This window comes from Podarcis gaigeae (genome assembly GCF_964106915.1).
Source record: "Podarcis gaigeae genome assembly, chromosome: 2".
In the NCBI taxonomy this organism is placed as follows: domain Eukaryota; kingdom Metazoa; phylum Chordata; class Lepidosauria; order Squamata; family Lacertidae; genus Podarcis; species Podarcis gaigeae.
The window spans coordinates 81,960,291-81,975,254 of NC_139679.1; the positions used below are offsets into that span (position 1 = coordinate 81,960,291).

The window sequence follows — 14,964 nt, forward strand, 5'->3', positions numbered from 1 at the left end:
GTCACAGTGCTACATTCAAAGCCCTATGGTCAGCCATAAAATTCACAATCCCACAAGTGTTTGGAGAAGAGAGAAGCATCATAAATAATTTTGGTACATTAAATTACAGCAATTTACTTGGATCTTTCTGTTTTACGTTATGTGCTATTGCCTTATCAGCATCTAGGTTTCCAGAAATCCTAACAGTTCAAAACAGCAAACATGATTTTTCTCCCAAAACTTTTACTTTTATTAGAATTCTTCCATTAAAACTCTGCATATAATTTCAACCCTGTTTGAAAGCTACAGTGTTTGGTGTTTTTTTTAACCATCCTTATCCCAAAACCCTGTCCCAGAACACAATGGGTATACAACACAAACTACTCTGCATTCCTTGATTTGGACACTGCCACCTTAACAGCCTGGATGATGCCATCCTTATCGATGCCAAACATCCTAAGCAGCTCAGCTGATTTTCCACTTCTTGGTATGTGGGACACAGCCAAGCGAGTGACTGTGATCCCTGGCTCCCCAACCACAGCCGCAGCGACGGCTTCTCCAATGCCACCTAGGGAAAGATAATATACAAATGGATGATAAGTCAAGGCTAACAAGCTTTATTTCTTTGTAAGCAGCTTAATCCAGCTATTTAAAAAGAAAACAATTGGATAGTTCAGAGGGATTGGAAAGGTTGCAAAGTTGTTTGTCCCATGAGAGGCTTTTGCCTAAACAGTTTTTCTTCTAAGAAGATTAATGCTTTGATGCCCAATCAAGACAGCTGATCTCCAAGAGTCCACACAAGCCATCCAAGTAGAGTACGTAGTTGGATCATGAAGACACAGCAGATACAAAAATGCTATTTTATAAATGTCTAAAGGAGGACCTGTGGTAAAACGTTGCAGTGTGGAGTGCTCCTTTTTAGTGTTCCAGCCAGCCAGTTAGCTATGCTTTCCTCCACAAAATTCCATTCCACTATATCATTCCCCTGCCCCTCCACAGCAAACAGTCAGCATTCTGAGCACAATGAGCTTGTTCATTCCTCAATGGACATCTTTGAGGTTCCTTAGCTATTTCCCCCAAAATATTTTTTTTCTAGGAATGTTGGGGTTCACCCCAAGCCTGCTGATACCTCCCCATTCTGCGAGGATGGTGCCATTTTGGCTATATAACTAATGGCGCTCATACCCTGAATATCTGAAATAGAGGAAACAATGTTTTAGATATGTAGCTTATTAGATTATGTTGGACCCCCATCAGCCCCAACCAACTAATGGTCAGGGATAACAGAGTAATATCTGGAGAGCCAGCAGCTCCACTACAGCAGCAGGAAATGCAACTCCAACACAACAATTTTTAACTGTTGCAAGAGCACACCCAAGCTAGGAATGTCATGAGAGAAATCTGTACCATGTATAGGTAGAGCTGAAACACAGGAACTAGAAAATAATCAGTGTCCATGTATTTCTCATCATTGTTATTTCTCATCATTGTTATACCTTCCATGTATGTCCAATGCAATATACAAAATATAAAAAACCCTCCAAAGTTAGGAAACAGCACAGAAGAGGAATTTAAAAACAAACAAAAAATGGACACCCACGGCAGAGAAGTATATACAGTACTGAATTTTTCCCCTTTGTTATCATGTGTGTGGACCTACCTTCATAGTAATGGTCTTCCACAGTGATAATTCTGCCTTTGGTTGCTCTTGCATTTTCAAGTATAGTTTTCTTATCCAGAGGTTTTATAGTGAAAGGGTCAATCACTCTGATGGGAACTTTTTCTGAGAAAAAGAATGGGAACAGAATTATGCACCAGAGCATGTGGCTCAACAAAACAGAGGACAGGGGACTCACTAATGTTTAATGTTTCATACACATTTATTAAAGCATCCCAATGGAGTCTTTGAAACCACTAAGTATTTGGGTTCTAAGAATGGCCAGAATACGGTCAAAAACAAGCTGACTGATAACTAAACGTTGCCTTACTTTCTCGTTTCGTCATTCCCTAGAATGAGGACACTCATGACCCACTTCCAAGGACCTTGAAATTGATCCCCAGAAGAATTAAGACACTCAGAAGCTATCTTATGGAATATCTAAAGAACTAGATAGCACAAGGTCATCATTCAGCTTCAGTCTTCTTAAAGCACAGCTGCCTGCTCATTTATCCAATGGCTATAACTGCATTAACTTATTAGTACTATCATCTTGTGGACTTCTCAATAGTGAGATTTCCTTTATTCCACCAAAGGTGATCTTGGATAATGCCAATAGTCTTGGATAAAATGATGATATCTGGAGTGAAATGAGTAGCAACACATGTGTTTCAAGGAGCAAAATGAGGATGGGAATATGTGAACTACTGCCAGTTAGGTAGCCTGTAACTGAAAGTGTTCAGGTATGGTGCAACCTGTATGTTTCAGGAAAGGTGACATTTCATCTACTGTGAAGCAAACCATGGTTTACTTATCCAGGACTATCCATCTAGTAAGATCTTGTGCAGATGCAATATTCCTAATCAATATACCACATGCTCACTGACTTCTCCTTTCCCTCCTTCCCTTTCATCCATGGTTCATCTTGCACATGCACTGCACTGAGGCTGATCATAGTTCTAAAGAATTTCCTACCCCCCCCCCTTTATAGCCCTCATGTTCTTCCCTACAAGATGGCTGGTGTGCATTTCTCAAAAGAGTTTGGTGTAATCACCTCTCTTCAGTTGCTCAGCTGCAGCCAGTGCCTCATGCAGAGTTACTCCTGCTCCAATAACCGTGACCTGGTCATCTTTGCTCTTGAATACCACCTGATAACAACAGTAAAACAAAGAATTAGAGAAAGTTCTAGATTTACTGGAAAAAGCTAGTAAAAATCACAATGTTCAATGACTACGTTCTTGTAGTTCAAGTCTTTTAGCAACTTTCAAAATGGCGCTCACCTTGGCTTGTCCAACATGGAAATCCTCATTGCTGCCATAGATCACGGCATTTTCTGGACGACTGGTTCGTATGAAACAGATGCCCTGTTTTCAAAATGAACACAGGAGAGATTGTAACACCCACAATATCCCATGGAATTAAACTTCAAAACGGAAAAAAGCATTTAAAAGTCCAAACACCAAAATTAGTCTTTTTAAAGCTGAGTGTGTCTAGTTCTGGATGGGTGACCACCCAGGTATTATAAGCATGACACCTTGGGTTCCATGACAGAAGAAAAGTGAGGTATAAATGGAATGAAATAAACAGCCAACCAACAATGAAACTCTAACAAATTCACAGCAATGGGCACCCTTTCCTATATGCCTCTGCAACAGAAGTGAGCAAACTTCAAATTTGGAGGCAGTAATGGGCCAGATCCTTATCTTTCCTCCATCCCTATGCAGCAACTGTCAATCATTTGAGGTCATGAGGATGCCAGGCGATTGACCCCTGCCAAAGGTCTCTTGCACATTTACTTCCTAATGCCCACTGCACTTGGGAAGAGCTGCACAATGAGGAGTCCCAATGCTACCTATCCTCCATCTGATGTCATATATGATATCAGGTGTAAGGCTTGCCTGAAATGAACTTGCAAGCCAAATGGGGAGGGCCAGCAGGTTCCCCACCCTTGATCTAAAACTCCCAAGCAAGCACCCTGCGGAAGAGTTGCAGACCTTTGTATTTGCAGCCAATTCCACTGCCTTTTCAGTGGATACAGCATCACTAGGGTAAAATACAGTTGAATTAGGAATGGCACGGAACATGCACAGATCTTCCAGCCCCATCTGTGAAGGTCCATCTTCACCTAGAAAAGAGATGGTTTAGGGGCGGGGGGGGGGGTGAAAGAAAAATATCAGTGTCGAAAAGTGAACAAACTTCTCTGTATACTTCTTAAAACAAAAGGCATCCAAAATAAATATAAGGCACTCACAGGACATGGAAGGCTACCTACCCTCTTCTGCTTAAACTTGGAAATAGCAAAGAAAGAAGATAGAAGGAAACTAAAAAGAAAGAAAACTAGGGTTATAAAGAAAAATCATGGAAAAATGCAGACGTAAATGGTAACTAAAACAATAAAGCAGAAACTAAATCACCACAACCCACAGAGGCAAAAGGAGAAGGAAAAGGGATATAGGGCTACATACATGAGTAAAGAAATGAAAGGAAATAAATACACGATTTTAGCCAACTGGCAAAAGAAAAATGTACAAGGTGACAGTAGGCATGTCTCAATTATTTGTGGAACACAGAAGAATTCATGATTCTATCAGAATGTCCCATCCTGGGAGGGGGCACTTGAAGCTCATAAGAAGCTTACTTTTCAGTGAAGATTGGCTTAATGAAACCCAGAGAGAGATGCATTATAATTAGGGATATATTTGGGTGTGTGGGTGTGTAGAGCAGTGAATGGCACAGTTCTAATTCCTCCAGGGCCAGCAGTAGGAAAAGCTGTGGATGCACTTGTGCCCTTCTGGTAGAAAAGTATTTACAGGAAACCAGTTAGAAGAACTGAGTGCATTTTTTCCAACTTCTACTTGGTTGAACTGACTTGTGAACACTGTCTGCCTTAAAAAGCAGCCAGAGGGCCACTCCAAAGTCATTTTTTAAAAATGTGTTTGCTTCCTGTTTCAGTACAATTGCCACACAGGATGCAGTAAGAGTTACGGAAATGGCACTACCACATCCTTTATATATATACCTATTTAGTCAAGGACACCAAAAAGCCCCAGTCGGTTGTGCATCTCTGCATTTTAATAAACTTGAGGGGGTAGAGGTTTCTCTCATCATTGGAACTTAAGATCCCATTCCTGATAAGGGCAAGGATTGAACCTGCAGCCTTCTACATACAAACACACACTTCAGAAGTAGGCGAAGCTTTTATCCTGATGGCTGTGAGAGTTCTACTGAAATAAGATCTTGGCATGTGCAAAAAACAAAAGCACATGTCTCACCCTACAAACAGTAATAGAATGTGTGCACTGAAATATACACCGGCACCTGTACTTAAAAGAGGGCTTCACTGTACTGTCAAAGAAGCAACTGGAAATTCTTTGAAGAGAAGCACAAGTGGCAAGTGGTGTTAGAAAGAAACTGAGGCTAATTAGGTCGGAGTGAAACAATATAAATTGAAAGCATTTGCAGATGACCTGGTATTAACATTACAGGAGCCAGTCTCCAGTACTAAAAGAGTGTTAGAATTAATTTCTGACTTTGGTCGGGTGGCGGGATTTAAGCTGAACAAACAAAAAACTAAGGTTCTAGCAAAAAATTTGACAACTACAGAAACAGATGAGTTCATGAAAGAAACAGAACTAAATGTGGTTAAAAAAGTAAAATACCTAGGGGTGTATCTGACCTCCAAAAATTTGAATTTGTTTAAAGATAACTACGAGAAATGTTGGTCAGAAATCAAAAGAGATTTGGAAACATGGTCAAGATTGAAACTTTCCTTGTTGGGCCGAATAGCAGCTATAAAGATGAATGTATTGCCGAAAATGTTATTTTTGTTTCAGGCCCTACAGATCGTGGACAAGGTGGAATGTTTTGGAAAGTGGCAGAAGGATATTTCCAAGTTTGTTTGGCAGGGCAAAAAGCCCCGAATAAAGTTTAAAATATTAACTGATGCGAAAGAAAGAGGGGGATTTGCCCTGCCAGACTTGAGGTTATATTACGAATCTGCAGCCTTCTGCTGGTTGAAAGATTGGATCTTACTGGAAAACACTGATGTCCTAGATCTGGAAGGGTTTGACAATGCTTTTGGGTGGCATGCATATCTGTGGTATGACAAGGTTAAAGTGCACAAATTGTTTAAAAACCACATTGTCAGAAGAGCAATTTTGATGGTCTGGACAAAATATAAAGACTTATTGGAGAGTAAGACTCCGAGGTGGCTCTCACCGGTGGAGGCCAAGGCACGTAAGAGACTTAACATGGAGGCCAATTGGCCTAAATATGGGGAAATAATTGAAAAAATTGGAGACAATTGGAGGTTGCAGAGCTTGGAAAAACTAAAAAACAAGGTGCGAGATTGGTTGCACTATGCACAAATTCAAGAGGTTTTTAAAGTGGACAAGAAGGTTGGATTCCAGGTGGAAAAATCAAAACTAGAGACAGAACTGTTAGAGCCAAAAAATAAACTACTTTCGAGAATGTATAACCTGCTGCTTAAATGGAATACTCAGGATGAGACAGTCAAATCCGCCATGATAAAATGGGCGCAGGATTTGGGGCATAACATTATGTTTGAAGACTGGGAAAGGTTATGGAACATCGGAATGAAATTTACGGCATGTAGTGCCTTGAAGGAAAACATTATGAAAATGATATACCGGTGGTACATGACCCCAGTCAAGCTTGCTAAGATATATCACCTGTCTGACAATAAATGTTGGAAATGTAAAGAGGCGGAAGGGACATTCTTTCACCTCTGGTGGACCTGCCCGAAAGTGAAGGCCTTTTGGGAGATGATTCATAATGAACTAAAAAAGGTACTTAGATTTACCTTACCTAAGAAACCGGAGGCCTTTCTCCTGGGCATGGTGGACCAGAGAGTGCTTAAGAAAGATAGAACTTTTTTTATGTACGCCTCTACAGCAGCAAGGATCCTGATTGCAAAGCATTGGAAGACACAAGATCTACCCACGCTGGAGGAATGGCATACGCAGTTGATGGACTACATGGAATTGGCCGAAATGACGGGCAGAATCCGAGACTTGGGAGAAGAAACAATTGAGGAGGACTGGAAAAAATTTAAGGACTATTTGAAAAAACACTATAAGCTGTACGAATGTTAAAAGATGCACCTTTTAGGAAACTCTAGCTTCAGCAATGATAAATTAATGAAATGGAAATTAAGGCACAAGAAGTCAGAGGTAGAATAATGAAATAACTTTATTGTGTTTAAATGAAAATGTACATGATTTGGGTTATAACATATTTGAAATTAGGTAACATGATAAAATGAAGGATACAATAAGTATTGAAACAAGGTAACAAATTGCTGATGTTCTGTACTACAGAGAATGCAGGGTTGGGAGGATGTGGGGAAGTCCATTAGACTTGATGGAAAAAAGAACATGGAAATTTGTAACTTTTCTATTTTATCTCTATAATCTGTTTTCTATTCTTTTTTCTGTATTCCATAAACTCAATAAAAAATATTATAAAAAAAATAGAAAGAAACTGAGGCTAATTAATGGCTAAAGCGAGCAACCTGAACATGCGACAGCACTGAGAGACAAGTATAGCAAAGCCCAAGCTGAAAATTCCTGAACCACTGCCAAGCTGTTCAGGCTTCACTGCTTACATTTCCAGTGCAAACTCTGAGTGCAGCATGAGCAATACTTAAGCCAATAAGGAAACTTCCACTGTGCTTTCCAAAGCTCAGATTTAAGAAGAAATTTGTGATAAGCCACTTGCAGTTCTAATCAGCTTTTAGTATGGTATCATTACTGAACCATACACTTTGTCAATGAGCTATGAAGGAACAATATTGCTCCCAAAGATCTGGCAGCTGCTGGCAAAGGTGATTTATACTCACATCTATCAGACAAAACACTGTTCATAATAACCCAATTTGCACACACCCCTAAGGCAAATTATGTCTTGGCCAGAACGAGCAAGCGTGCAGGTACCCAGAGTGAAAATTATGGCTACTTTGCTTATCTCTGGTCATGCTATTGCATTGCTTGTAGCTAAACCAGGGTTTGGCTTAAGGTTACATTTGAACACAGACTTGAGGCTTGTCTCCCCCAAATAACCAAGGTTTTTGCTTGGTATAAACTCTGGTTTCTTGGGAGTGAGACTAACCACAAGCATAAGTTTACACAAAATGCTAAATTAAATAATAATAATAATAATAATAATAATAATAATAATAATAATAATAATAATTTATTTGTACCCCGCCCATCTGGTTGGGTTTCCCCAGCCACTCTGGGCGGCTTCCAACAAAGATGAAAGATACACTAAAATATCACATATTAAAAACTTCCCTGAACAGGGCTGCCTTCAGATGTCTTCTGAATGTCAGGTAGATGTTTATCGCTTTGACATCTGATGGGAGGGCGTTCCACAGGGCGGGCGCCACTACCGAGAAGGCCCTCTGCCTGGTTCCCTGTAACTTGGCCTCTCGCAGTGAGGGAACCACCAGAAGGCCCTCGGAGCTGGACCTCAGCGTCCGGGCAGAACGATGGGGGAGGAGACGCTCCTTCAGATATACTGGACCGAGGCCGTTTAGATACTGTTTAAATACCGTTTAAATACTGTATTTGGCTCATGGCAGTGCAGCAGAACCAGGGGAACAACAAAGTGCATCAGTTTTCATGCTGAGCACCCACATGCTTGCTTATTCTTGCTAAGTCATAGTCTGGTTTAGTATTATGTAGAAACAAGGTCATTATCCATATAGCAATAATAGAATAAAAGCTTGGGGGAAAAGCTTGCTTTGCTGTTTTAATTTTGTTGGGTATAGCCAGAGCATCCTGCACGTTGACACAATGCTAAAGTGTAATGGTCATTTGGAACTAAATGAGAATACACAGCATTTTCTAGCACATGTTGGAACAATCTCTGATACATCCAAAACTCACTTTATTTGTCTCTAATGTATACATGGAATGTCTATTGTAGGCAGATCAACTATGTGAGGTTTGAAAAGTACACTTTGGTCAAAGGACTTAGCAGACCATCAGTTTTACAAGCCTCATTTCCTCTATGATGCAACAAGTGATATCAAATAAAAAGCAGAGAATAAAATTTGTAGACTACGATAATAAGGTAAGGGGGAGAGATTCAAAACAGTATTTTGAAATTACTTCCACTTCACGGGTAAAGCAAAGTTTAGATTTGAATATTTGTTTCAAACTCATACGGAGTTAAAATTTTAACCATGCCCCTTAGTTTTATGAGCTGTCTGTGTGCCTGCATATGGGAGACTAAGGCAATCTGCTGAATAAATTTAAAGACACTTACCAATGGATACACCGCAGTGAGATCCACAGAGGTTGATGTTGCTCTCGGAAATTGCTGCCATGCGGATCTGATCATATGCCCTGGTGTAAAATGTGGCAAAGGTGCTGGCAAACACAATGTTTCTGTCCCGGGTTGCACAACCAACGCCAACGCTCACCTGTAATGGGGGGGGGGGGAGAGGAAGAGCAGATTAACCAGTTCCAGCAATATGTGAGTGCTATATGCTGAGTTAGCTAAATGTTTTATGCCTATATAAATGATATACGTTTTATATATTTATATTCTTCCTCCGAGGAGAAGTTCAGGGCAGTATACAAAGCTCTTCCCTTCTCCCTATGTTATCCTTACAACAAGGTAGAGAAAGATGGGAGTGACTCAAGATCAGCTGGTAAGTTTAATGGATGAATGAACTTGGTCCCCATGCTCTTGGTCCAATTGCTATGTCACTACTTGACTAATAGAGCTGGAGTGCATAGAGGAGTGGGAAAGGAAATAAGAGTTACATATGCCGACAGAATGATCATAGCAGTGCAACCTGCTCTCGTGCACATGTTTGTGGTGCACGAAATGTGCTTAAGCTCCTCAAGAAACTGGAAGTAATGGCTCTGGTTGCAGCAGACTGATCTGCAGAGCTCTGAAGCAGAAGCTCTCTGACAATGGTAGGCTAGATATAGGGAGAGCAGCAGCAAGCTGTCCAAGGCCTGAGGGAAAGGAGAAACAGGGCAGGAGATGCTCTGAAAGAGGTGGGAGGGAAAGGTGGTTAACTATGGGGCTGAAAGAGGAGGAGAACTATGGGGCTGATGCACTATGAAATGTGCCCTTGAATCAACCTAGCCGTCGCATGTTGCAGTGCACCTAGAAACCCTAAGCCCATGGTTCCCAACATGTGGCACACACCCTACAGGGCAGCAATTTGATTTTTAAGGGGGGTAATTCGAGAATGAGTTAGACCAAGTTAATGACCTTTTAGCTTCCTCCATGTGAACAGGAGTTCCCTTTTTGAATACAGTAATAAGAATTATATGTCACTGGGGAGAATCAGGATTTTAGAGATGTTTAGGTGGGTCATGCCCCCCCAAAGGTTGGGAACCACTGCTCTAAGCTCTTTAGGACATCGTATCTAACCAAGTCATCTTCAGAGCACCCAAATCAAAGGACAGCACTAACTTGAGTCTATTGATTTCAAAGGGTCTGCTTCAAGGATGACTTAGTTGAATACGAAACCTTATTTATAAAGGTAGGGCAATGGTAATGGTATAATTATGAGAGTGAGAATTTATCCAAAAAACCCCTGCTTAGTTTGAAGGAAGAAACAAACGAAGAAACACCCAAACAAACCACCTTACCATGTTTTGTTCAGCGATGTAGCATTCAATGAAACGGCTGGGGTGCTCTTTTTTGAAGAGCTCAGAGAAAGTGGAATTTTTGGTATCTCCATCCAAAGCAACCACACGGTCACAGGCATGGCCCAGTTTGGCAAGGGCCAAGCCATAAGCTTTGCGAGTAGCAAACTGCGGAGAGGAAAAGGACATAGATGCCCCGTTTTCATTCTGTTCAATTATTCTGTTATGCTGCAACTGCAAATCTCATAAATAAAAACCTTCGAAAATGAGTCCAAGACAAAACTCTGCATGACCAATATTACACTGAAGAGTTTCAAAGAATCTCTAATGCTCCCCTGTATGTTATAGTATGTCACATCAATACCTTATACTTACAGCCAACATTTTAAATGTTTACCATTCTGATCCTAAGCATAAAGATTGTCATAGCTAACTGAAGCATCTATAATATGTCCTTGCAATCCTGGTTAACTTCAAGCTTTCTGGTGTTGTGCTAGTAGTACAAGGGTCTTTATGCCTCTAGTCATCAAACACATCACAGCTGAAGTAGAAAGACCTAGGAAAAGGCCTCAGGGGAAACTGTGCTGAGAGAAGCCAGGTTGTCCACATACGGTCACACCAAGTGCAGTGTTGTCCTTTACTTGACTAAAAGCTAGCCATGGGAACACAACCAGCGCTTCCCTAGAGAAGTGGAAACCCCAAACCACCCTTGCATGAGTTTCTCCTTCTGTCTCTTGGCATCTAAGAGTTTCCATAAGGTTTTTGTCTGCAGGCTCAGGTAAGATTTCCATGCTCTTCAAATCTGAGGACAGGGAGAGAGACTGGTAAGTCTTCCTTTTCTTCTCCCATTTGCTGCATCAGTTCAGCTGCCTGACAGCTATAACTTGCTCTGCATCACAGCAGGTGAAGGAGACAACTGGCCAGTCATGTGACTTTGCCACTACTAGACAAGAGGGACAGGCAAACTCTCTACCTGGTTCATTCTTAAAGAAACAAAAAGTCTACCTGGGTCTAGAAATGTCAACCAAATTTGATCAGGATGTATCCCTTCCTGCAGCCTTCACTTGCAGCTATCCTGAATGTGCAAGACATCTCATGTGTGATGGCTCCACAAGTCCCATTCTTAGCAGTTACCTTAGAAGTGACTCACTAGAATTATGGCCTAGCCTTTTAAACAGGCATGAAGTAAAACATTTGCTTTGAGACTCACATGTACAAGGTCAAGTTTGGCTCATCTTCAATAGTTTGACATAGCATTTACTCTTCTCCCAAAAGGTGTGACATTTTGAATGGGCATTTTGCTACTATGATGAATTAGTTACAATTGGAACTCCACTGAGTAGGCGGCTGAATGTCATCTGGAATATTTTAGAGAATTCTGGACTGAAAGTTGTTTATTCTTATTAATCAACTTCATAAAAAACGCAGTTCCCAGAATAGTGAGCAAAAGCACCTTTCCAATCGCAAATATAAACCTAAGCTAGAATTGCTTGGGGAAAACAGAGAAAGACCATCATACCTTCTCTCCTAACTTGTAATTTGGTGGTGAAGGCATCTTGACATTTCTGATGCTGACAACTGGTGCGTCTTCTTGCGGAAGGGCTGGCGAAAGCTTTTTCTTGTTCTGGATTCTATCATCAATCTCTGAAATGACTTGCTCGGCCATGTTTCTGGGAAGAGGTTTGCCATGCCAGTTTTCCTTATCCTCAACACCTGCGGATTACCATACACATAATTAAAAAAAGGAATTAAGTTAAATACAATACAATTTCTCAAAGTGCCAAGATCAGCAGCTTCTTCTGAGTTAGGCCCAAGTAAGCTAATAAGGTTATTTGCAAATGCAAACATCTTCCTATGAGGTTTAAGCTAGCAATGCCTTAGCCTGCCTCATTCCTGTTACTGTATTCCTTTGATCCTGCAGAAAGTCTCCTGACACACTCTTCCCTGGTGTTCCTATAGCTGAATTCCTTCTCCCTCCCCATTGTACTCCCGGTTCCATTATTCAAAGATGCTGATGCTGAGCCAGTCATGAGAGTGTCATACTAAGACTGGAAATACCTGGGTTAAAATCCCCACTCGCCCTCCCCCCACTCATCCAATGTCACTATCATTCAGCCTGACTTACTTCACAGAACTGCTTTGAGTTTAAAATTGGGAAGCAGGGGAAGGAGATTCCTGAGCTTCTCCAAGGACCTAGCAATCAGTTAATAAAAATATAGTCCTAGTAATTCCTCCCTTCATCTTCTTGTCACCTCCTTTCTAGAGTAATCTCCTTTGGTGCTTGGGCCCACTAGAATGACAATATAACACACACATCTGCATCAGTTCAGTTACAACATAAATGCATATTGCTATTATCCCTTTTTGGCCTCTCTTAGTCCTCTTTAGATCATGAGCCCCTGCAACACGTATCATCACAATTTTGCTTCTGCAATCCTGCTAGCTAAATACTTGGAGCAGGTTGCACTATGTGTTCAAGTAAATGAATAAAATCAAGCCAGCAAATCAATAACCTTGACTGCAATAATGACATGCTAGGTATTCTGTAATTAAGGACCTGAATAAGCAGGCACTCTGTGCAAGCACGAAACGTCTCTTTGCTTCGGGAAAGAGCATCAGACAGACTGAGCTCTCACAGTAACAGGAGCTAAATACTGGATTCTTTTCGCCATACAGAAGTCTCACAGAATGGCAGCATTTGTTCCTGAAAAATGACAAATATCCTAAGTTTATTTAGCTATTTTTGAAATGGCTTAAGCCAGCTGATGGATGCACAAGATTAAAAATGTAACATAATGGGGAGGAGGGGGGAATACATGATAAATGCATAGTGGCACAAACCCCCAGTTGCCTAGCGCAAAGAGATTCATTATTCATTGTGATTTCAGCTGGTTCTCTACCAGAGCAGAAAGGAATTCACATCCTTGCACGTATCCAAATTCAGCAGATGTGCCTGGCTTTATTTAATTTTTAATGGGCACAGACTGCCAAGCAGGCAGGAGGAGCACAAAGATCTCTGCTGCACGGCTAATGAAACATTTGATGTGTCCTGCCACTTGTGACAGCTCACAATTCATACTGAAGAGCCAAACGGAAGACGATTCCTACCTACTATTTACCAAAAAGTGGCAGATTACTTAACGTGAAGCAGGAGGAAAAGCACAAGATATATTTTGAAGGCTAACTCAAACTTCATTTGATATAAATATATGATATGAGTGAGCATTTCATTCATATTTAACAACTACTGAATTTTTAAAAAAATGTCCATGTGATTCTCTTGAAGTAGTACATTGATTTATGGTTTGAATACTGCACACTCCACTTTTCCTGATGGCTTAATTTTTGGACCATAACCATTCTCAGGGATATGGAAGTACATATACAGGCATTCTCCTTTATGCTAGCCCACTCTTCTTCTCTCATCCCCCTTGAATTGAGCCTAAACTTCTATTTTATTTAGCTTCACATCTCAGCACCATGCTTGACACTTTTGTAGCATGTTTATTGCATGAAAAGCTTTTCCTTCACAATAATCAATGATTATGCTCCCTTAAGAACAGGGCTTTTAAAAATATTTCTGCTTAATAACACAGATTGATCACATTTTATATAATTTGTGTGGAAGACTATTATTCAAGTCCTGAGGTATGCTAATCAGGTTTGTTTAGTGTTTTGATTTGCTTTTGATTTTGTGGTGTATATAAATCTGGCCAAATATCAGATATAGCAAAGGGTTGTGATTATATACAGAATAATTTACAGCTGAAGCTTGGTGTGAAAAGAAAAGGCTTAGAGTTCAGATCTAGTGTTTCCCACTATGGCACATACTGTGTCACCTTATAGGCAGGGATAGACAACATGATGTCCTTTAACCCCAGCCAACATGACCAACGCCGGTGATGTAGGAAGGGGGTGCGGTGAATGCGGGCCACCCCAGGTTTCATCACTGAGGGGGTATCGCAGGGCCTGACCTGCAGCACACCTGAGCCACACATCTCTCCTGGGGAGTGATGTGGTGGCTTGGACACCTGCAGACTCCGCGCTGCCTGAAATGGCAATGGGGGGCTTGCGGATTCTGTGGAGGTTCCGCGCAGCAGCGGCTTGCAGCGTCCCTGAGTGCAGGGCTTTTGCGCTGCCCCGGGAGCTCAAGCAGTAAGCTACCCCACTGACCAACGCTCAGGGATAGAGGGAGCTGTACTCCTGCTATGTCTGGAAGGCGACATGCCACCCTGTAATAAGGTGTCAGCCATCTTGCCATTTTAGTCACCTGCAAATGCAGAAATGTTTAGCAGGCGTTTCGGCTTGAGTGAGGAACTGATTTCAAATAACTGGTTCGTACTGAAGTCTTACTGGGGGAAATCAAGCCTTTCACACTTAGTGATGTGGCATAAACATTTTCTAATGAGATCATTAATGACACTGTCATATAATCTGAGGTTTTCTGAAATCAAGCAGTATATATATTGACTTGTAGCTCAGTCTTTTCACCACTATGCTATACCAACTATCACATTTATTTCTCTCTCATTCGTATATATGAGTGTGTGTATACACACACACACACACACACACACACACACACGTGTGTGTGTGTGTGTGTGTGTGTGTGTGTGTATGAGAAATAAATGTGATAGTTGGTGTAGCATAGTGGTGAAAAGACTGAACTTGTAGTCAGGAAACCCCTGCTTT

At 41.1% G+C, this 14,964-nt stretch overlaps 1 protein-coding gene across 1 annotated transcript in view; it reads right to left on the minus strand.

Moving 5' to 3' along the window:
• Positions 1–205: 205 nt before the first annotated feature.
• Positions 206–14,964, minus strand: part of TKT (transketolase) — a 37,492-nt gene continuing 22,733 nt past the window's right edge. The window contains exons 7-14 of the mRNA XM_083727034.1: positions 11,792–11,985; positions 10,276–10,440; positions 8,930–9,086; positions 3,631–3,761; positions 2,917–3,000; positions 2,691–2,784; positions 1,640–1,762; positions 206–547 (exon numbers count right to left, since the gene is read on the minus strand). Of these exons, the coding sequence (XP_083583160.1) occupies positions 360–547; positions 1,640–1,762; positions 2,691–2,784; positions 2,917–3,000; positions 3,631–3,761; positions 8,930–9,086; positions 10,276–10,440; positions 11,792–11,985 (1,136 nt within the window). The 3' untranslated portion in view covers positions 206–359. The remainder of the gene's footprint in view (positions 548–1,639; positions 1,763–2,690; positions 2,785–2,916; positions 3,001–3,630; positions 3,762–8,929; positions 9,087–10,275; positions 10,441–11,791; positions 11,986–14,964) is intronic.